The sequence below is a fragment of the Oncorhynchus clarkii genome, chromosome 27 (assembly GCF_045791955.1).
Source record: "Oncorhynchus clarkii lewisi isolate Uvic-CL-2024 chromosome 27, UVic_Ocla_1.0, whole genome shotgun sequence".
In the NCBI taxonomy this organism is placed as follows: domain Eukaryota; kingdom Metazoa; phylum Chordata; class Actinopteri; order Salmoniformes; family Salmonidae; genus Oncorhynchus; species Oncorhynchus clarkii.
This window is the reverse complement of record NC_092173.1, coordinates 28,322,733-28,346,899: the sequence shown is the minus strand read 5'-3', so window position 1 is coordinate 28,346,899 and position 24,167 is coordinate 28,322,733. Positions and strand designations below refer to the sequence as shown.

At 45.1% G+C, this 24,167-nt stretch overlaps 1 protein-coding gene across 2 annotated transcripts; it reads left to right on the top strand.

The window, feature by feature from the left end:
• Positions 1-697: 697 nt before the first annotated feature.
• Positions 698-21,339, top strand: LOC139386044 (protein FAM131A-like). 2 transcript variants are annotated; one of them, XM_071131455.1, is made up of 5 exons: positions 698-737; positions 12,221-12,314; positions 12,680-12,862; positions 17,625-17,756; positions 18,672-21,339. In XM_071131455.1, exons 1-5 carry the CDS (start codon positions 702-704, stop codon positions 19,277-19,279), a joined length of 1,053 nt encoding a protein of 350 aa, XP_070987556.1. In that variant the 5' UTR covers positions 698-701; the 3' UTR covers positions 19,280-21,339. The 2 variants fall into 2 exon arrangements, with proteins under 2 accessions (XP_070987556.1, XP_070987557.1); XM_071131456.1 differs by lacking the exon at positions 698-737 and adding an exon at positions 6,494-6,615.
• The last annotated feature ends 2,828 nt before the right edge of the window (positions 21,340-24,167 follow it).

Genomic DNA, 24,167 nt, shown 5'->3' with positions numbered 1-24,167 from the left:
ACATACAGAACTCACAAGCAACATTAACAAAAAGCTAGTGAAAACTTGGAAGAACGGGTTGGACTTTTCCCCGCCCTCGGTGTCACTCGAGGGTTGTGAGCAGCACGCCGTATCCCTGCGGAACCCAGAGAAGACTCCGGGGAGAGACAGGAGATATTTCAGATCTATAAGGTACGCTCAGGTCTTTTGTTGCAGAATGAAAACAGGTGTAGGTTAAGCTACTCATGTGAGAAGCGAAAATCGGCTTTATTGGTTCCAAAACGTCAGTTGGTAAGAGTTCTTTAATTTGGTTTTGATACTAAAAGCACGTCCCAGACCGCCTGATTTTTGCATACAACGAATGGTGTGAGTTGTAGAGTCCTGTGCACGGGATATTTAAGAGGTGCAATAAGTCGTTTGTTTATTGAACTGGACTGTAAACTTTGTTTTCATCTTTGAGTTTAGAGATTTCGAGATAGACCAGAAATCTGTTTATAATAGTCAATCAGTTGAGTATAGGGAAGCACTGGGACTTTCTTCTGGAGGAGCTGCAGGAGATGAGGAGGGAGTGAGTGTTGGCATCGAGATGCCGCGAGAGCTGATCTCGTATAGCTTTTTGGTGAGCGCGCTAGGCAGGAGAGAGTGAAGTGATTTTTCTGCTGTTGAAGGATGCGGAGCTAAAGGTTTTATGTTTGAATGACAAGACCCTTCCGGCCGGCACAATGGTTTTGACTGCGTTGACCCAGTTTAGCTGCAAGGTAAGACAGCATATTGCTCCTATCTACGCGTTCTGTCTTCATGTTATCTGGGCTATTCAAATAGCTATTCCCACAGACATGGCTTTATAGCCGTCATACATCATAAGACCGTTGAATTGACTATGCTGTAATTACTAATTTTTAAGAAATAGGGGGCTAGCCTCGTCCGGAAATGCACAATTTATATATATCACTGTGTTGGGGCATGAGCTACATAGCCCATAGACTGATTTGCTGTTCCCGAGAGACAAGATAGAAAAAGAAAAGGAGAGCCGCACTCTAGGAGCTCAGATGCAATAATTGAATAACCTAATAACGTTTCGACAGACAAGCTGTCTTCATCAGGGTATAATGAGAGACAAGCTTCCTTGGTTACACCGCAGTTGTCTTGTTCTCCCGCTGGTTGTTTACAATATCCCCCTGTCTGTCTCAGTGTCTGTCCGCCTAGTCAACGTGCCTTTCCATCTCCTCTTCATTGGTGTTTCCCACCGATATCTCACTCGCTCGGTCCTGGAAACGTGATTAATTTTATGGGGCCTTGCACTAGCGATAAATCACACGCACCCCACATCCATCCATCAGTGCACGCATCCATGTAATGCGCGCGCACACACACGCACACAAACGCACAGTCGCTTATCACCCACAGCAAGCGAAATACAATATTGTTAGCAATATAAACAAGCCAGGGATTATTTATTTGATATGCCTATAAATCTGGAAGCCAGGCCCTCTAATTGCCTATCAAGTCATCGCCCCTTCAGACACTTGATGATGCTTATGGCTTGTAGGGTACTGTGCTATCATCGTCAGACCGCCTATCAGCACTTGTCAGGACTGTAACATGTCAATGTAATCATATTGCTGTCCATAATACTGAATTAGATGGGCTGCTTCAAGCTTTCTGTCTTTGTAACGTTCTGTGCCGTGCATGGCTGTCAGTGTCACCCCAGTAATAGTCTACACAGACCTGTCGTTACTGTAGGCTACACGACAAGACCCACCTGTTTGCCCATTATAACTATATCACAATGCAGCTGGCCTTGACATAATTATGTTGATTTCCTCTTAAGTCTTTCAGTGAGCATGGAAGACAGGAGTCGCACCGCCATGGTCTAGCTCTTGTTTCCACGACAACGACAGAGAGCGAGGCACTTTGATGCACAGCGAGAATGCACTAATATCTCCGCCTAGATGGCGAAAAAAAGCATACATGAAATATAAAAGATGTAGCCTAGAGCAAATAAAAAATGTATGCACAGATGACGGATGTCCGCGAGCCTCTAATTTCCTGGTGATCCGCTCTCTCTTGATACGCGTGGCAGCAGAGAAACTGTTGCACAATCTGACGACGTAAACCATTCAATTTGCCGAAGACAATCGACAAAAATCATAGGCTAGGCCTATAAGATTACAACGCTCCAAATCATACCCCCCCCCCCCCCATTCGTAATTTGTTTTCTCTAGGCTGCATAGGCTTTTGAATCTGTTTTTATTTTATTTTGTCCTATATATTTTTTACAGATTGGTCTTCATTGCACTGCTCTGTGGACCAGGGATTTAAGCCTTTATTGAATCCTCGAGATTGCTATGAGACATGATCGCATAGGGATGCGGTTTTGACTTTGACTGATTGATTCATCTGTTGTTTTATGTCTTATATAATCAGGCTACATTAGGGCCTGTATGTTGTTTGTGTTGTGGGGAGACTACTGTGATTTTTTTTTTTAAAGGTCATAACCTGATCCATTTGTCAATTTAAAGGCAAGTGAAAATCCTTGTTTACTTGGCAGGTATTAGACATGTAAATATTGGCATTTAGATCGACAGTGGTGCCGGTTGGTAGGCTATTTGTGTTTATTGGTTTGCTAATTCTCACCAACAAGACCTCAGCGTCAAGTCATTCCGTCGTCATAGAAACAGGAAGTGAGGTGTGTGGGTCTCTCTGTGTGATCCATGGGGGTAACAGAGGGCGCAGTGCATGGCTCGTCTACCCCACATCAATCTGTGTGTGTGAGGGTAGGAAATCAACACACATCAAAAGGGAGCCAGCCGCCACCGGCTCAAATGACAAACCAACGCCTTCCAAGCCCCTTCCATGAATCTAATTTACAAAACAGCGCGTACATCCATAACCCCTATACAATACATGAATTAGCGAGCGAGCCATGGATTCCAAGATACAAAACACCCAGAGGCATTTGATCTCAATACATCCAATTAAATGGCAGATATTGAATCCTCCTGGCGCGAGCAACTTCAGCTCGTGAGTGATGAGGTCAGTTATACTGGCCTCAATAGCAGAGATGGGTGCCGGCGACTAATCGAGCAAAGAGTTGTTTGTTTTCACATGCTGTAACTAGACACGGTTTTCTTGAGAGGAGAGCAAAAGAGAACTTACGTTTTGACAATATAGACCCACTCTGATTACCAGACAGGTTTTTGTAATATACTACTAAATGGCACTTGCATAGTTGATTATCTAGTCACATTGCACTCAGCTCCACAAGCTATCAATTGAAAACAGCGATCACACAGTGCACTGCAGAGTAGAAGCTGTCCTCGTGCTGAAACACCTGTAGGGTATTTCCGTGCTTCTGCTTTGTAACCTTGGTCCCTCCTTCAAAGATAAGTTTGACAAATAGAATGAACTACAATATGTATCGTTTTTGTATTGGAACAACTGATGGAAACTATTACCTAAGATGGACTACCACTGTGCAAAGTAATGACGCAAGCGTTTATGAACAACACAATCTCACACTCAATTCGTGCAAATATGTACAAAAAGTATTTAATCAGATTTCGTGCATTTTTTGATTTTTTTGTGTGAATAGACACATTTTTGTGCGACTTCATTCATAGGAAAATACATTTTTTTTGTGAAGCCTACATTACACATTTTCTTTCAAAATGCATTGTATACAAGGCTATGTCAAATTTGATGAGGGTTGTCAAATTGGAGAAAAAATACGATTTTTTTGTATTTTTTTTTGTGTGGTATCGATTAAGTTATATGATTGGGGAATGGGGATACATTTTTATGATGGGAAATTAGAATACACACACACACACACAAACACTTACAGACATATACACACACTCACTTTGTTTGTACTCATGTTATAGCCAACTTTTGACTTTTGTATGAATTACTTTTAATAAAATATTTGTTTCTAGTTGTCATGAATTTATAATCTTTAACTGGTTAAATGTTTGTAGTTTTCATGTTTCAGTAATGATTAACATGGTTAAATAGTTGTAAATCTCTGCTTGATTCAGCTTTTGGTATCTTTGGTATTTTTATACATATTCTGTATTTCCACTGAAAAAAGCAATAATTAATCAACACACTACTGTAAATAAATGGACACTACCTGTTATAAAATGGAAATTGCTATCTGTAAATTAATGGTGAGAAATACTCAGTCTAAAGCCATTAGACTATGGGTTTCACTGCCCTATAATAATGATGCAAGTTATATCACGTTAATAGGGTTTATTTACAACCTATGGGGTATAACATGTTGGGAAAAGTGGTATAGGAGAGTCTGACATATAACCCCTAACTTGAGTTCAGTGATCGCCAATGAGAATCCAGAGGGGCCTAGCTTCGTCCTTCATGACTGGGAAAGGCCTGTATTCTAGGCCGTAGAAAATCCCACATCCATCTCATTAGATCAGAACAGGATGGAGTAACAGTGATTGATATTACTGGTTTGCATCCTACAAAAAAGGCTAGTTGTGTTTGCTGCATAACACACTTACATTATCTGTCTACCTATATGATGTGGATCATTGTCAGGTTATTTGACATATAAACTTCAGTAACAAAATAACCCCATGGTTGTAATAACACTGTAAACAGATTGTTTGTAAATGTGCAGAATGTATTTGTTTTGGCTCCACCTGGTAAGTTAACCTATGTAAATTAGACAGTCACAGGGGATTTTCTTCTGAATAACTGGTCAGGGCATAGCACTTTCCATTCAGCTTCAGGCAACTTGGATGTAAGGCTTGATCACACCTGTAATGACTACTTCTATCCGTCATGCCCATTGTTGCTTATCCATTGTTCACTAGATATATCTATGTAATTAAACCCAACACAATGTTAAAAAAACAGAGTGCTTTCCACTACTAGATCACATAACTTGACGTGAGCTGGACGTGATCCCAACACTGCCGCCAGTGTAGTGGAAGAAAGTGAAAGCTGCAACAGGGACTCTAACCAGAGCTCATACGTGGCAAAGTAAGCTCTCACGGCCGTTGACATGAAAGCCCAGTAGGCCTCTGGGCAGAGGCAGTAGTCCTACAATGCTGGCATATGCCCTGTTACAATAGCCTACGTATATAACATGATTGACACGACCGTAATAATCATCATGAAACAGCCTTGGAAGTGCCATAAGTGTAAGCCAACATAATTCATTATTTTACATTAACCTGTTTAACTGCATTGATATCGATTAATTGATCATAATCCAGGCCTGTTGTAGGTTCAAATACCATGCAGTTGCACCAGGGGAATTGAAACCAAACAGATTTTTTTCCGCAGGTCTTCTGTTTCCCCATATTTATTATTAATACATTTTCCATCATGAAAATGTATCACTATTCCCAAATCAAATACCTTTATCGATACCACAAAAAAATAAATACAGATTTTTGTTGGTCCAATCTGGTAACCCTCATAAAATCCGACATAGTATCAGTAACCCAAAGTATTAAGCGGGAACAGGCAAAGAAAACAACATTGGCATTAATACAAATAAGGCTACTATTATACCATAAGTATTTTGGTGTATTTTGACAACCTGGGTTGATTAACAATATTGGGCAGTTAACACGTTTGTTTTTTATATAAATAAATGTGAGACACAAAAAAGGCAGTGTAGAACACCATTGCCCAAAATGCATTGCTCCAATAACTTTAAAAAGATTGTTCCCAAAGTTTGCCCTCCCAAAAATGTTTTTATTCCCTATGAATGAAGTCGCACAAGAAATGTGTGTATTTTCACACGAATTAAGCCACACAAAAACGCACAAAATCTGCTGAAATACTTTTTGTACATATTTGCATGAATGAGTGTGAGATTGTGTACTATGAAACAACAAGGCCAATTCGGTCTATTTCTCTGGGGTGTTGTTCAATTAGGTTTTGTTCAGTGCCAATTCCAGCCTGAGGAAGGTGGCTGAAGGGATGGTGCCATATGAGCTCGCTAGAGCACGACGTGCCCATAGTCTTTTTCCATTTGTGCCTATTGGTTAGTGCCTTGGCACTCATAATGGAGGGCGGTTGAAGTGCATGCAGCCAGGTGGAAAACCAAATGTGTATTTTCATAAAGAGATGGCATATTATATTCTCTGCTTTATTTGATTAGCAGGGATGATAACTGGCCCCCTCTACTCTGTCCTCCTTATAGTTTAGTCTGTGTTGAAAAAAATACAAACGACATAAGAGCCTTGGCTGCAAAGTTGATGTGCACGACGAGAGCCCCCCTCGGATAGCCCCCCGTGGTATCTCAATTCAAGGGCACCATTGTTTGCGTTACTATTCTAAATAGGTACTAACTGGGGTTAATAATCGGCCTTATCTAAGGGACACTACATTGAAATACCACGTATGGCCCGCTGAGCATTCTAAACGCTCCCTCTGGGTTAGCCCCTGCAGTGGCTCCTGAATCGCTCTCGAGGCATGCTTGGCATGTTGATTTGCAGTTCACCTATAAATTCTCTCCCTTTGACAGTGGCAGTCGACGATCCTACGTTGCGCGTGGACTGGAGCGAAGACCTGGCACTCTTCGGAAACACCCGGATCTGCTTGCCTCACAGACTCATTCTCCACGCGCCCCTATGTACACTGGACCACTGCGAGGTGCTGATTGTCACAGTTTAAAACTTTTTTTTGGCTCGGTCCACACATAGTGACGTGACACCTCCGAGTCCCCTGGACCTGCCGCCCAGCTACAGCTATCATACACTGTGCATTCAAGCGCGACCCTCTGTCACAGGAGATGTTTTCACTGGAGGAATGCTTATTGATTAGGCCTATACTGTTTACTCAATAACGCGCTACATGAGGCGGAACATCATTGTTCATCGCTGTTATACTGGGTTCGTTTACATCAGGGGCGCAACTTTCACTAGAGATGGGGACATGTCCCCCACATTCTGAAATGTTAATTTTTTTTCATTGGAATGTGATTCAAAACGAGGCAACGGTGTGCTTTAGGACCACGTGGACGCCTCCGAGCGCTCTGGTAGGCTGGTTGGAGTGTTTATCTGACTGGATAATTTAAAAAATAATAATAATAATTAGGTCCCCTCACTTCTAAAACCAAAGTTGCGACCCTGGTTTACATCATATTCCATCAGCCTAAAGCAGCAGTTCTGAACGGAACATTTGTATCACCAATTTGTTTATATGTTTTAACCGCAGTAGCCTATCTGGAATATGTCTATAACATAAACCCCCGTGTTACTCCTTTATGTGTAGTTTATATTCTTTCTAATGCAATGGGATCGCCCATAATAGACCGCAGGGGCACCCAGATAATCAAAACGGACAGTAGCCTAGCTCTGAATTGAATTCTCTTCGAAGTCAATAGAAATTCGCGATGTGAAGCAAAACATTATTTTCTCAGCCTTTTTTTGGTTTAATAATTACCTAATTAACTAAGCCGTCCAAGTCGTTAACGAGTGATTCCGCTTTGGGTCCTCCATTTTGGTTTTCAGTAAATGTTCACCAGTGAGTTTTCTAATTATTATATGAAGTAATTCAAAGTAATTAGCAATTCATTTCTAATGCAGCTTTCAACTGGGAATCTCAATGCCACTGAGTGTAATGCCTTTTTTCCTTGGCCTAAATGCAATTAAACAGATCTACTTAGGAGAGTTGGACGGTAGGGTCGGCAGCGGTTCGGCCGCCAATGCTGCAGTCTCAATTACTGTGTAGGCTTCAGCACTTCTGACTGGCTTTGTACAAATGGATGGTTGGCCGCAGTGCAACGTTGACATTGGGTTGGTTTGATTGAGCATGAGCAGGTGCTGCCCCCGATCCATTTGTTCTTTTCGGAGTAGCTCTCTGTAACAATTGATTTGTATTTATTAAGGATCCCCATTAGCAGCTACTGTTCCTGGGGGTCCAGCAACATTAAGGCAATTATATACAATTTAAAATATTATCACAATACTTTTAACAGCACCTTACGTGTGTTCCCTCAGGCCACTACTCTACTATCACATATCTACAATATAAAATCAATTTATGAATATTATATTATTTACTGACCGCCACAATTGATTAGGCAATACCTAAACAATTTCAGGTATAGGCCTATCTAGAGGTGGAAACAATTATGCAATGAACCTGCTCACAGATTCTATATGCCTATCTCATTTAGTCCATGCTATCTCTCTCTATTGACAGTCTTATGCAGGCTATAGAGAAGTAAATAGAATTTAGCAGGTTGCTGGAATAATTCACTCAAAGCTAATGATGAATCCGTCTCATCTCATTGTATCGATCAGCGCGCACCATCTGGATGTCGCAATGAGCCAGCGCGTGGCTGCAATAACGAGGAGATTATTAGCACCGCCAAAATATTCCTCTCTCTCCTCTCTTCTCTCTACACCGCTCTATTGAATATCTCGGCGATGAAATAGAACGGTCAGGGCCATTATGATTGTTTGCCGCTTGGTGACCCTACAGGCACTGTCGCAGAGCTGTGCCAGCGTGCCCATTGCCATACAGAAGCTCCGCTGGTGCACGCGTGCCGGCTCGTCCTCTCTCCACGTTCAACAAGCAATATAGATGTCGAATCTGTTTGTAGACAGTGTCGCTTCTGAAACCTATATAACGCATTTAAGGCGTTAGTCTTCCAGAGGAACATATGAATGTATAGCTAGCTAATTTGAGACTAGGAGTAAAAACCATCCGTGGCCATCCGTGTGCATGTGACGTCATCTATGAATCACAGATCCACGTATCCTGCGAGAAATTGCTCCTTGGTGATCGGTTCCTATAGCAATGCTCCTTTAGTGGAAAGTTCAGCAACCGTTTTCGAAGTACACAGGCATAGGGTCGCGAGGAGGCGAGCTCAGCACATACACGCAGTACACACACACAGTGTAGTATGTTAGAGAAGAGGGACTCGATTTGCATCCTATTTCTATGGAAAAGCTGCTCATCTGCGAGAAAACAAGGGGCGTTGTCCCGGATGACGGAACACTGTTATTATTAGACTACATGTCACTGATGCCAATAGCTTTGTAGCTATGGAAGCCTATTCTTGTGTGTATGTGTGCATGTAGCCAGTGTGCGCGCGTACGTTTGTTTTTGTGATATCAGCGTATTCAGTTCAAAGGAACTGTAGTAGAGCTGTCAAGTGTTAAAGCCTGTAGTAGGGCATTGCTGTCTCCCTGTCGCTATATGCACGTCATTCTGGCACCTGTTTGGCAACCCATTGGGCCATCCTAGTTTATTTTGGCAGATTGAACTTGAATATAATATTTTCTCAATTTAATTATTTGTAAAATAAGGGCAGTAGTTGTAAATAAATTCCAGTTCGACAGCGAGATCTCGTATGAAACCCTTGGCATTGCGTCTGTGTAACAAGTATAACTTTAGACCATCCCCTCGCCGGGCGCGAACCAGTGACCCTCTGCACACATCAACAGTCACCCTCGAAGCATCGTTACCCATCGCTCCACGAAACCCGCGGCCCTTGCAGAGCAAGGGGAACCACTACTTCAAGGTCTCAGAACAAGTGACTTCACCGATTGAAACGCTATTTAGCGCGCACCACCGCTAACTAGCTAGCCGTTTCACATCCGTTACATCTGCAGTTTTGGAGAAGATCGGGAGTTCAATACACCGAGCAGATACGCGGAATGCCAATTACTCAATTAATATATAGCCTACTGCCGGTGCTGCTGATGTTTTGTTTTAATTTTCTGAGTTGAGAATGCTTCATAGTCCTGTCGTCACTATAGAGAGTTTATGGTAAAGGAATGGTTGAACAGAAACGACAGTGGATGTCACAAGCGAGTCTCGGATTTTAAACCGAGTAATGGCAACCTCGGCACCTTGCTTTCTGTTCACTAGACTGTGCCAGATTAGCCCATGGCTTGTCAGTAAAACACCGGGCATGTCCTCGTTATTTTACAAAATGGATATGTGTGTGTTTCCGTGCATGTGAAGCACAAGAGTGCTATGATCTTCACCCGTCTGTGTGGGGATGAATGCCGCGGATGCCTTCGCCATTCCGAGCTCTCAGTAGGGGAGAGTGGGTGAAGAGGTAGGAGGGGTGACGGTGGTGTAAAGTGCAGTGGCGCCTGGGGTCATGTGAAACTCGAAGGCATGACATATCTCCCAGATTTTCTTCAGTGATGCGGGAGCTCGGGTCTCTCTGCGGCGCTAGAGGATTTTCACATCTCTCGGTAGTGGTTGACATAATCGCCAGCGCGGGAACATCTGAGCTCGCAGAGCCCCTGTCTCCGGGGCTGTTTCAAAACGTTTCAATATTGAGAGCGCAAACGTAGATTGACGTGGGATCAGCTAACTGTCTACATTATAGACACGTGGACGAAACTAGGCTATAAAAAGCAATGCTGAATAAAAGCGCGTGTCAACACCAGATACAATGTTTGCGGTGTGACTTTACAGGATAGGCAGACCATACTAAGGGAGTAGAGTAGAGAGTATTGACAGACCAGACCAGGGGAGTAGAGTAGAGAGGATTGACAGACCAGACCAATGGAGTAGAGTAGAGAGGATTGACAGACCAGACCAGGGGAATAGAGTAGAGAGGCTTGGCAGACCAGACCAAGGGAGTAGAGTAGAGAGGATTGACAGACCAGACCAAGGGAGTAGAGTAGAGAGGGTTGACAGACCAGGGGAGTAGAGTAGAGAGGATTGACAGACCAGACCAAGGGAGTAGAGTAGAGAGGATTGACAGACCAGACCAAGGGAGTAGAGTAGAGAGGATTGACAGACCAGGGGAGTAGAGTAGAGAGGATTGACAGACCAGACCAAGGGAGTAGAGTAGAGAGGATTGACAGACCAGGGGAGTAGAGTAGAGAGGATTGACAGACCAGACCAAGGGAGTAGAGTAGAGAGGATTGACAGACCAGGGGAGTAGAGTAGAGAGGATTGACAGACCAGGGGAGTAGAGTAGAGAGGTTTGACAGACCAGGGGAGTAGAGTAGAGAGGATTGACAGACCAGGGGAGTAGAGTAGAGAGGATTGACAGACCAGGGGAGTAGAGTAGAGAGGATTGACAGACCAGGGGAGTAGAGTAGAGAGGCTTGAGAGACCAAGGGAGTAGAGTAGAGAGGATTGACAGACCAGGGGAGTAGAGTAGAGAGGATTGACAGACCAGGGGAGTAGAGTAGAGATGATTGACAGACCAGACCAATGGAGTAGAGTAGAGAGGATTGACAGACCAGGGGAGTAGAGTAGAGAGGATTGACAGACCAGACCAAGGGAGCAGAGTAGAGAGGATTGACAGACCAGGGGAGTAGAGTAGAGAGGATTGACAGACCAGGGGAGTAGAGTAGAGAGGATTGACAGACCAGGGGAGTAGAGTAGAGAGGCTTGAGAGACCAAGGGAGTAGAGTAGAGAGGATTGACAGACCAGGGGAGTAGAGTAGAGAGGATTGACAGACCAGGGGAGTAGAGTAGAGAGGATTGACAGACCAGACCAGGGGAGTAGAGTAGAGAGGATTGACAGACCAGACCAAGGGAGTAGAGTAGAGAGGATTGACAGACCAGGGGAGTAGAGTAGAGAGGATTGACAGACCAGGGGAGTAGAGTAGAGAGGATTGACAGACCAGACCAGGGGAGTAGAGTAGAGAGGATTGATAGACCAGGGGAGTAGAGTAGAGAGGATTGACAGACCAGGGGAGTAGAGTAGAGAGGATTGACAGACCAGGGGAGTAGAGTAGAGAGGATTGACAGACCAGGGGAGTAGAGTAGAGAGGATTGACAGACCAGGGGAGTAGAGTAGAGAGGATTGACAGACCAGGGGAGTAGAGTAGAGAGGATTGACAGACCAGACCAAGGGAGTAGAGTAGAGAGGATTGACAGACCAGGGGAGTAGAGTAGAGAGGATTGACAGACCAGACCAATGGAGTAGAGAAGAGGATGGATAGACCAGACCAAGGGAGGAGGGTAGAGAGGAGGGGGGTTGTTCTGTAGTTTCATCATAATATTCTTTCAATGGCCCTTCATATCATTAATGCAGTGTGTGTGTGTGTGTGTGTGTGTGTGTGTGTGTGTGTGTGTGTGTGCGTGTAAAAACAATGAAAACAGGTGTTTTCTCTACCTTGAAGACATGAGTGCTCTTTTAGATCCGTTTGAAAGGATTTCTTGGTAGTCATTGCATGTACAGTACATCTGCATAATAGCCTCCACTGCTTGTCATCATTAATGCAGTGTATGAGTCATCCTTTAATAATGGTTGTTTTTTCCTTCACAGGTAAATGTTGAAGACACCGTTGAAATGTTACCAAAATCAAGAAGAGCACTTACCATTCAAGAGATCGCGGCATTAGCCAGATCTTCATTACATGGTAAATACGAGCATTGCGCACAAACACAGAGTCTATTGTCTATTGATATACAGTAAGAATCAGCAGTAATGTTGGCCGTGACCTTCAAATACTCAGCTTTCCAGAATACACAGAAAAATTGACAGAATACTACAATCCTTTACCCATAAGGTAGTCAGTGGTGTCAGGGTCCACAGCGTCAAAGTCAGTCCTGTTCCACACGCAACGAGCCACCTGTCAGACACACACACACACACACACACACACACACACACACACACACACACACACACACACACACACACACAACACACACACACACACACACACACACTCTTTACACTTTACATGTATGTGACACTTACCCTCTAATCTTTGACCTCTAGGCATTTCCCAGGCGATGAAGGACCATGTGACACGGCCCACAGGCATGGCCCAGGGCAGGGTGGCCCACCTGATAGAGTGGAAGGGCTGGTGTAAGCCCACTGACACCCCCGCAGCTCTGGAGTCTGACTTCAACAACTACTCTGACCTCACTGAGGGAGAACAGGAGGCCCGCTTCGCTGCAGGTCAGTAGCCCTACCCAGTTTATCATTACGATCATTTAGTTTTACTTTAACAGGTAAGTTGACTGAGAATGTTTTTTGCAGCAATGACTTGAGGTATTACAATGTTGTTCAATGTTCCTCTTTCTCTCAGTTTTTTTGTCCCCTTCTTTCTATGCCACTATTTTTTCCTCTGTTCCTGTCTGCCTCCCTCCCTGCAGTGCAGCCTCTCAAGGTTAATTTGCGCAGTAAGGTTCTGCTCCTGGCTATTGCCGGCGTGACTGAGCACTTTTCTCTGTGCCCCTCGTCTCCTCTCATTTTTATTTTATTTTTTCTCCTCTCCTCTCCTCTCCTCTCCTCTCCTCTCCTCTCCTCTCCTCTCCTCTCCTCTCCTCTCCTCTCCTCTCCTCTCCTCTCCTCTCCTCTCCTCTCCTCTTGTCTCCTATCCTCTCCTTTCCACACCTAATATGCCCCTTTACACACATACAGGCATGCAAACACTTCTACCCCCTTCTGATTCCACCATCACATCCAGCTGACCCCAGGGTTATTTCAATTGTCCTTCACTTCCTCTTACATCATCATCATGTGCCTGTCCACTCTGTCAGAACCCCAAAGTCCTGACATCTCTGGCTCCTTTTGAACTTTAGCTGGGCTTGGGTGACTTTACAGTGAATGCATTGTACTGTATATGGGAGAGTGTAAATGTGTGACTGTTTTGTAGAAGTGATTTGTTTTCAATTATGGGAGAGAGCACAAGGGTAAATGTGTCGGAAGGTTTTTGACTATGTATGCACTATATATGGTATGTATTTGTGTATTTGTGTGTGTTTGCTGGCTCTCATGATAGATTAAGTCCGCTGAATGGGAGTTACAGTGGTGGTTCTGTCCATGTGGGGTTGTCCTATTGATGTACCAGCACGTGCCAACACACTCACTCACTCTCTCTCTCTCTCTCTCTCTCTCTCTCTCTCTCTCTCTCTCTCTCTCTCTCTCTCTCTCTCTCTCTCTCTCTCTCTCACCCTTTAGACTATATGTGAGAGGGAAAATAGAACAGTGTACTTTTCAGTGTGTGTTTGTATCTGTGTGAGTGTGTCAAATGTTACTGTGTGTGTGTGTTACTGTGTCTGAGGCCATCAAAGTGTTCTGGGAGTGTGCTGTTCTTAACATGTCTGCATGGGAGAAGAGCCAATCTCTGCAGGACCAACACACACTCAAGCAGCATGGATGTAAACCTTGTGTGTATAAGATGGAGAAAGACAATGAGAAACAGAAAGAGACTAGTGGTATGTGTTGGAGGATGGGCCTCCTTGTGTGTGAAGGCTGAGTTTAGGGTTGAGCCACAGTAGAATCGATCTCTGTGTGAACCAACACATGAATACAGAACACATGACAGCAGAGAACAGCGGAGAGGCAAATAGAGAGAAATGAGATGAGAGTGATTGGGAAAGAAAGAGAGAGCGAAAGAGAGATAGAGAGATGAAATCGAAATGAGGTGAAAAAGAGGGAGATTGAAATGCAAAGGAAAATGAGATGAATGAGGAAAGGAGAGGAACACGTGTGGCTGAGGGAGAGAGAAGAGAGGAATGAGAAAAGAAATGGATTGGATGGAATACAAAAGAGAGGAGAGGAATGAGGAAAGAGAGGGATTGGATGGAATACAAAAGAGAGGAGAGGAATGAGAAAAGAAAGGGATTGGATGGAATACAAAAGAGAGGAGAGGAATGAGGAAAGAGAGGGATTGGATGGAATACAAAAGAGAGGAGAGGAATGAGGAAAGAGAGTGATTGGATGGAATACAAAAGAGAGGAGAGGAATGAGGAAAGAGAGTGGTGGATGGAATACAAAAGAGAGGAGAGGAATGAGGAAAGAGAGGGATTGGATGGAATACAAAAGAGAGGAGAGGAATGAGGAAAGGAATGCCATTGGAGCAGCGGAGAGAAAGAGGTAATTTGTGATTGGCTAGCTCGTCACAGTGATTGGAGGTGATTGGTCTCTCCGGAACGCTGGTTCTGTCACATGCCGAGTCACCTCAGCCACAGAGAAACCCACGATCACCATGTCCCCTGTGTGTGTTATTATTTGTGCTATTTCATGTACATGTGTGTATTAATATATGTGTGAATTGGAAATGTTTTTTGCATATCTCAACTCTCCCTGAGACACCCTCAGAGAGTGGTCATTATTAACAATTAGAGTTAAGTGCCTTGCTCAAGGAAACATCAGCAGATTTTTCACCTTGTCGGCACGACGATTGACACTAGCGACCATTCAGTACTGGCCCAACGCTCTAATCACTAGGCTCCCTGCCACCCCTCGCTGGGCTACCTGCCACCCAGCTGGGCTACCTGCCACACCCCGCTGGGCTACCTGCCACACCCCGCTGGGCTACCTGCCACCCAGTTGGGCTGCCTGCCACCCAGCTTGGCTACCTGCCACACCCCGCTGGGCTACCTGCCACACCCCGCTGGGCTACCTGCCACCCAGTTGGGCTGCCTGCCACCCAGCTTGGCTACCTGCCACACCCCGCTGGGCTACCTGCCACACTCCGCTGGGCTACCTGCTACCCTTTTCTCCCCAATTTTGTGGTATCCAATCGGTATTTACAGTCTTGTCTCATCGCTGCAACTCCCGTACGGAAGCGAAGGTCGAGAGCCGTGCGTCCTCCGAAACACAACCCAACCAAGCCGCACTGCTTCTTGACACACCAAGCCACACCAATGTGTCGGAGGAAACACTGTGCAACTGGCGACTGTGTCAGCGTTCACTGCACCTGGCCCGCCACAGTCGCTAGTGTGCGATGGGACAAGGACATCCCTGCTGGCCAAACCCTCCCTTAACCCAGACGATGCTGGGCCAGTGGTGCGCCGCCTCATGTGTCTCCTGGTCGCGGCCGGCTGCGGATTTGAACCCAGAATCTTTAGTGGCACAACTAGCACTGCGACGCAGTGCTTTAGACTACTGCGCTACTTGGGAGGCCAATCTCACATTTCTGATTGTGTTACAGTGCATTCGGAAATTATTCCGACCCCTTGACTTTTTCTACATTTTGTTATATTACAGCCTTATTCTAAAATGGATTTAAACAATTTTCCCTCATCCATCAACACACAATACCCCATAATGACATAGTTAAAACAGGTTTTACTTTTTTTGTGCAAATGTATTTAAAATACAAAACTCATATCACATTTACATAAGTATTCAGACCCTTTACTCAGCACTTTGTTGAAGCACCTTTGGCAGTGATTACAGCCTCATTCTGTTTAATATTGACGCTACAAGCTTGGCACACCTGCATTTGAGGAGTTTCTCACATTCTTCTCTGCAGATCCTCTCAAGTTTTGTCAGGGTGGATGGGTAGCATTGCTGCACAGCTATCTTCAGGTCTCACCAAGGAGGTGTTCGATCGGGTTCAAGTCCGGGCTCTGGCTGGGCCATTCAAGGACAACCAAAGACTTGTCCCGAAGCCACTCCTGCGTTGTTTTGGCTGCGTGCTTAGGGTCGTTGTCCTGTTGGAAGGTGAACCTTCGCTCCAGTCTGTGGTCCTGAGTGCACTGGAGCAGGTTTTCATCATGATCTCTCTGTACTTTGCTCCGTTCATTTTTCCCTCGATATTGACTTGCCTCCCAGTCCCTGTCACTGACAAACATCCCCACAGCATGACGCTGCCACCACCATGCTTCACCGTAGGGATGGTGCCAGGTTTCCTCCAGATGTGACACTTGGCATTCAGGCCAAAGAGTTAAATCTTGGTTTCATCAGACCAGAGAATCTTGTTTCTCATGACCAGAGTCCTTTGGGTGCCTTTGGGCAAACTCCAAGTGGGCTGTCATGTGCCTTTTACTGAGGAGTGGCTTCCGTCTGGCCACTCTACCACAAAGGTCTGATTGGTGAAGTGCTGAAGAGGCGGTTGTTTTTCTGGAATGTTTTCCCATCTCCATAGAGGAACTCTGGAGTTCTGTCAGAATGACCATTGGTTTCTTGGTCACTTCCCTGACCAAGGCCCTTCTCCCCCGATTGCTCAGTTCAGCTGGGTGGGCCAGCTCTAGGAAGAGTCTTGGTGGTTCCAAACTTCTTCCATTTAACTTCTTCCATTCAATGCAGAATTGTTTTGGTACCTTTCCCCAGATCTGTGCCTCTGATCTGTGTTTGTTTCTCTGACATGCACTGTCAACTGTGGGACCTTATATAGACAGGCGTATGCCTTTTTAAATAATGTCCAATCAATTGAATTTACCACAATTTACAAACATCTCAAGGATGATCAATGGAAACAGGATGCACCTGAGCTCAATTTCGAGGCTCATAGCATAGGGTCTGAATAAGATATCTGTTTTTATTTGTAATAAATTTACAAAAATGTCTAAAAACCTGTTCTCTCCTTGTTATTATGTGGTATTGTGTGTAGATTAATGAGGAAAAAAAGTGTTCAAATCAATTTTTGAATAAGGCTGTAATGTAACAAAATGTAGAAAAAGTCAAAGGATCTGAATACTTTCCGAATGCACTGTACCTGTGATTTGTGTGTGTGAATTATTTGCAGTGTTTGCATATATACCCAGGTGACATGTTTGTATGTTTGTATGATCTACGACCACTCCGGTTTAGAACCTTGCTGTGATGTCAGTCTATCCCTGTACTCTGTCTTCCACCTGTCAATCAAAAAGTATATGCCTGCGTCATCATGGGCACCCAGGGACAGGGCTCGATGTCTGACCTGTGTGTGAATGTGTGTGTGTATTAAATGTTGGTGAATATGATGTCTAACAAATGTGTGTTTCAGGTGTGGCGGAGCAGTTTGCCATAGCGGAGGCTAAGCTGAGAGCCTGGTCGTCTGTGGATGGAGATGACTCTAATGACGACTCTTATGATGAGGACTTCATTCCCGCCAACGAGCCCACAACACAAAGCACGGGTACTGTACACACACACACACACACACACACACACACACACACACACACACACACACACACACACACACACACACACACACACACTCTAAATATCATAATCAGACCACCTCCAATACGATACCAACTTTTTAAACTTTCAAATTTGAGCCAATACTACCTATTACAACTGGAGTATCACTGAAGAATACATGGTCCTCCCTTCTAATACCTTCATTTGTTCCTACCCCCTACTCCAGGTCTTGCACATCCTTTCTCCCCATCCCCCCACCTCCCTGTCTCCTCTAACTGTGTGGTGATGAATCTGTCTGAAACTCTGATTGTCCCAGTGCCCTACTTTCATTCTCTCACAAAAAAATGTTGTTCCCCGACGCAATTTGATATCCCACATGCAAGTTTAATTTGATTCCTTTGCTGCAGACGGGGGGGGGGGGGGGGGGGGGGGGGGGGGTTGAGTTTGTTGGTTGTGTGAGTGGACTATACATTTAGTGTGTGTGTGTTTGTGAATGTTTGTGTGTACTATTGTGGGGATGCCAATGCTTTTATGCTGATTGCTTACTCCACTGCACCAAATATGACTGCTTTGTTTTGCTTGATTAAGTCATTTATTTTAATTTAGTATTAGGTATTCCGTAACACTATATGGGTGAGAAGTTGCCCCAAAGGCACAGATCTAGGATCAGCTTGCATCCTATAACCTCCACCCTTTCCAGATATAGCCTGATAAGTCAGTTTGACTACTTAACGTGTCTGCTGTCATTCCATAACAATACATTGCTCTCTCATCAGTAGGGCTCCTAGTTTTTCCTGACCACGTGACCTGACCTCATCAGGCATGGTAAGACAATAGGCAGGGTCATTCAGTACACTCACTGTCTCTCTTCTCCCCCTCTCTCCCCCTCTCTGAACCCCCTCAGAGGTGCCCCCCTACCTGAGGGACCTTCTTCACAGTCAGGTGTGTCAGCACCTGGGTCTGCGGGGGCCGTGCTGCGAGGGAGCAGGTAGAGGAGACAGGCCCTCGCCCACTTCCACAGACACCATCTGCTCCAGCCTCTGCAGCCTGGACGAGCAACACCCCTTACTGCGAGATCTCACCCATCACTGCGGCAACAACTACGGTAACGCCGCCGAGCTGGCTGCCAAGATCCTCTCGGCCCTGCAAGGGGGAGAGGAGCTGCTGTTGGCCCGCCTCCAGAGGGTGGAGCAGGGGGTTAGAGGGGGAGGGGACTTCAACAGCCTGGGGGGTGGGAGGGGCCGGCCAGGGGGGGAGGAATCGCCCTGCTACTCTGTGACCTACTCCGAGACCTACCTGTCACCCGGGGAGGACGACGATACGCCCTGCAAAGACTACGAGGGCACCGTGTGCCAGGGAGAAGGAGATGGCGAGGTGTACCCACCTGACTATGCCACCCACAGGAAGGTCTCAGACGTAGCCTCCTCCGGGGTGGTGTCTCTGGACGAGGATGAAGAGGAGGAAAAGGAGGAGGAGGAGAGGGAGAGAGAGCAGGGAAACCAATGTCATTGATTTTTGTTTCATCCATTGTTTCTCTGTCCATCTCTTCGTCCCTCCCTTGGCCTCTGATATGTTAAGCCTGTCCATCTCTTCGTCCCTCCCTTGGCCTCTGATATGTTAAGCCTGTCCATCTCTCCGTCCCTCACATGGCCTCTGATATGTTAAGCCTGTCCACCTCTTCGTCCCTCACATGGACTCTGATATGTTAAGCCTGTCCATCTCTTCGTCCCTCACATGGCCTCTGATATGTTAAGCCTGTCCATCTCTCCGTCCCTCACATGGCCTCTGATATGTTAAGCCTGTCCATCTCTACGTCCCTCACATGGCCTCTGATATGTTAAGCCTGTCCATCTCTCTGTCCCTCACATGGCCTCTGACATGTTTAAACCTGTCTGCATGTTTTATTTTCATGACTTGAACTCTTACTGCTGTGTAACCCCTCTGTCCTGGCCTTATGGCATCATGTCGATCCCCTACCCGCCTGCCCCCTGACCATTTGATATGTATCAATATATTTTTGTCTTGAGGCGTCCAAACAATCTTTTCTATCAATGTGAAGCAGGACAGCTGGACTGGCTGTCACAGCCTTCAATAAGAAGCCCAACAATTGGTCTGTGGTTTCAGTAAGAAGCCCATGGATTGGCCAGTGGGGTTCAGTGCTCCACCCACACACAACAAGAAAGCGAGAGACTGCTAAAAACTAAAAAAGACAGAAAAAGACTGAATCTTAAAACTATGAAATATCTTTGCATGTGTTTGCAAGTGCTGAACTGAACTTGTGTGCTGACCTGGTCTTGAGCACGTTGGTTTGCAGTTTGGGCTGTTCTGTATAACCCCACCCTTCCCCCGCCACCACCCAGATACAATGTATCCCATTGGTGGACAGGTTCCACTGCATCCTGAAACCTGAAACCCCTCCTCTCTTTTGCAAGAGATGTAAGCCGTGTTCCTCTGCCCAGGCGTTGCTGACGCGTGCCAGATCTTCCTAAATCTGGATAGGTATTTTACGTATCAGCTAACCACATCATATGCTACACCAATCTGGTGTCTGACGGCACAGTCGATGATGTGGCACACAACCATTGGATGATGCATGCAACGTCTGAACAGGGGAGCACGACCCCTAGCATCCTTCTGGGCATGGCTTGCTGAGTATGCCAAACTACCGTATGTAACCTGTCACCTACAGTTATGAGCAAATGCTGGAATGTCTTAAAAGTGACAGGAAATATGTATTTGATATGCTTTTATTGTACTAGTTTTCTATCATTCAACATGTTGTTGTTATTATAATTATTCTGAATATCATTATGACTAACCGTCATAATGACATACTATAGCTACCGGATTCTGTTTTTGGTTCTATGGTTTCCTATATGGAAGGCCAATGGTCTAGGCCTTCAAAGACAAAAACACAAATAGAATGTTCCAGAAGTGACCATTTGGTGAAAGAGATGCTGTTTGGTGGAGAAATTGTTGTTCAAAGACAGAAAGCTAGTTTTCAGTGAGGTATTGAGTTGCATTGGAGATTTTCTATATTTTTGTATGCGTTGTTTTGCTTTAATCTTTGCCAATGCGGCGTGCCAGTGTATGTGTTTTTTGCACGAAGCTAACGTGGCTGTAGATTTCTCCTTTCTTTGTTATCACTGTGTGATATAGTATACTGGGAAAAAAATACAAATGTGAACAAAAAATGTTTTATTTTACTTGGAAAGGGGATACTGTGATACAGTTTGTTATTGACATGATCCTCAATGGAAATGTTTTCTTGTCTTTGTAATTATATCGGACTTCTTTCTTTCCTGTCATAGCTGCTCCTAAAGCAAAATTCCACGTTTATTTCCATTCTTTTTCAGACGATGTCAGGAAAAGGGCATTTTTTGTAAATAAATCTAAATCATTCCATTGCCATGGTGATCTGAGGAACCTTAAATTGGTTCGGTCAGAGTGACTGTCACTCATACAACTCAGGAAGTCCCATTGGTTCAGAGCGCCAGTATATCCCAGCCCTACACAACAAGCCACTGCTCACTCATTCTCTATCTCAGCGAACTACTGTGTGTGTGTGTGTGTGTGTGTGTGTGTGTGTGTGTGTGTGTGTGTGTGTGTGCGCGTGTAAAGAAATTAATTCTCGATTAAAGCACAGAATTAGTGCTCAGCTCACCTCTTCAGCTCTCACTGATTGTTCAGGAAAGCCTCTGTTTGTGTGTGTGTGTGTGTGTGTGTGTGTGTGTGTGTGTGTGTGTGTGTGTGTGTGTGTGTGTGTGTGTGTGTGTGTGTGTGTGTGTGTGTGTGTGTGTGTGGTAAAATAATACACAGTCATCAAGCTTGCATATGTGTGTCCGCTCCAAAACCCCCTAATGCAGCGATTCCCTTTAAACAGGGTTTTAGTGTAGCAGTGTTCTGACTGGAGGTAAAAGGCTTGGCCTACATGGTGCTTTTGGAAAGGACATCAGACCAATTACCGATCTCGCTTTTTGGAAACTAAAACTGTTTTTTGTTGTTGACATTCTGCCATTATTATAGAGAGATATTTAAAAGTAGAGGAGGCGTCATACATTTTAGCACCATGATTTGAAACAAAACAACTGAATTATTTGATAATGACACCTCTAACAACTAGTGGACTGAACGAGTCTGAGACACAAATTAAACTCAGGGGGAACCATTACGCCTGTGCATTCATTTATAACCTTTGACCTCCTGTGTTCTGATTGGCCATACGGTCAGGTCAGTTCCATTCCTTCTGTCCAATGACAAACGTTAACCCACCACTGAGGCAGAGCTATAGATCCACTTGACATCCACAACATGCTGACATTTACATTATGGTTCTACACAGAACAATTCACAGTATGTAGAAAGACACTACAACAGCTAGGTGGTTTTTCTAGAATGCGTATGGTAATGCTGTCTATTCTAATGCAGTGTTCTGTGCATCCATTTATCATGGTCGACGAGATTGTTTGGAGTACGAGTTTCTCAGCAACTCAATTAACTTAATGGAACAGTGAGCAGAACACTGTTTGTCTACCTGCCTCAATTACAGCTGTACAAAGTTGCTCATATGGTAGTGGACCTCCTCTTTGACAAGGTCAAGTGTTAAAAGTGAAACTAGACTTGTGGAAGGTTAGATCCTGGTGTTTAGAGGATTGGAGGGTTTGAGTATTATCTAGTTGAAGGGACACTGCGTCACTGTCCTTTCACTGACATTACAGAGAGGGGGTGTTTGCGGCCCGACAAGGTTGTGATTTTGTCCTGATGCAGTGACGTGTGTTGCATTGTTTTCTGTCCCCCAAGTCTGGCTGCATGGCGCACTCACTGAAAGGGCCCCCCTGGTGGTGTGTGACGGGCACCTTGGTTCCGGGCATCTCGTTCACACACAGCTGTCACACACACTCTCCCTCTCTGTCTCAGTCTGTCTCATTTCTCATCCCCTTCTCCTTTCTGTCTCTGTCCCTTTGTCTCCTGCATCTCCTGTCTCCCACTTTCACCATTTCAGTCTGTTTCCCTCTCCTTCTATCTCTCCTTCTATCTCTCCTTCTATCTCTCCTTCCTTCCTTCCTTCCTTCCTTCCTTCCTTCCTTCCTTCCTTCCTTCCTTCCTTCCTTCCTCCCCTGTCCTTATCCACAGGAGCCATTTCTTATGTAACTGGGGGACAGCAGGGCTGAGTGCTACCTTTGTCGACAGGCAATTAGCCAGCGATGATGAAAATCAACTGATGGACACGTAGAGCAATAGGAGATGTCTCCTTTCTTTTATCCTCTCCTGCCGTGTGTCTCTATCTTTGCTGTCTCTCCTTCCCCCTCTGACCTAATTTGAGTATTTTGAGGTTAACTGCCCCAAAAAGCTGCTAGTGGTTGCTATAAGAGGCGGGTGATGTAATGGGGTGGCGCCACTGTCCTGTGATTGGATCAATGTCCTATGATTTATACTGCGCCAACCAATGGAAATTAGTGTCTCTATCCTAGTGCGGCACAGATGGATTTGAAATCGAGGCATGTCCTGTGTGTGTTTGTAGAGAGAGAGAGAGGCCACATGTTCTATGTGTCGCCTGTTGCTCCAGGCCAGCACTGACATTGGGCACTTATCACAGCAAGAGGCTCTCACTACTGCTCCAGATTCTCTGTGTGTGGTTGAGCGTGTGTGTGACGTTCTGTGTGTGTGTGTAATAGAAACAGCCGGGAAAGCGGCGTTAGAAAAAAAAGACATCAAAACCTCTGACAGACGGTGGCAGTGGAGAGTGGGAGGAGTGGATATGCACTGTAGAATATGGATATTCAACCTGCAGTGGTCCCATCGCCCTAGCCTAGCTTCCTCTTGGAGCTTGAGAGAGTCACTGCCTCAGCACCCCACACCCATAAGGTGAACATCTAGACACTACAGGCTTTCTGTTGAACATCTAGACACTACAGGCCCTGCATACAGAACTAGGAGGCAACAGCAGACTGCTGTAAACGTCTCATTGGAGAGCTATAGTGTAATCTTCACAGATTAGAGAGTAAAGCTGGGAGAGGAGAATTGGGCTGTGTTTAACCCACATTAGCCTCTACCGCCACAGCAGTGCTTAATTAAAACTACCCACAATTCCCTGTGTGCTGGGCGGTGAGGTGACACCAAGGTAATGTCGTGGCTCTGGTGCACACACAAACACACATCTAAACACACACACATGCATCTTAAAACACACACTTACACAGACACACATTAAAACACACTTGTATACACACAGACTCTGCTGTAATTCCCTTGTCTGAATGCAACAACTTTATATGTGAAAAGATGCAATATACCAAGAGCACTCAGTCTCCCACTGTTCGCCAGAAGCAAGATAACCATGAAACAAAGCCTACAACTATAAGAACCAGAGTACCATGTCACTTCTTCCTGTTGCCCCTCT

Coding starts and splice junctions, on each gene's coding strand:
- LOC139386044 (XM_071131455.1), top strand. CDS start 702: ATGGTTTTGACTGCGTTGACCCAGTTTAGCTGCAAG. Junction 738..12,220: donor TGACCCAGTTTAGCTGCAAG/GTAAGACAGCAT, acceptor TTTCCTTCACAG/GTAAATGTTGAAGACACCGT. Junction 12,863..17,624: donor GGAGGCCCGCTTCGCTGCAG/GTCAGTAGCCCT, acceptor TGTGTGTTTCAG/GTGTGGCGGAGCAGTTTGCC.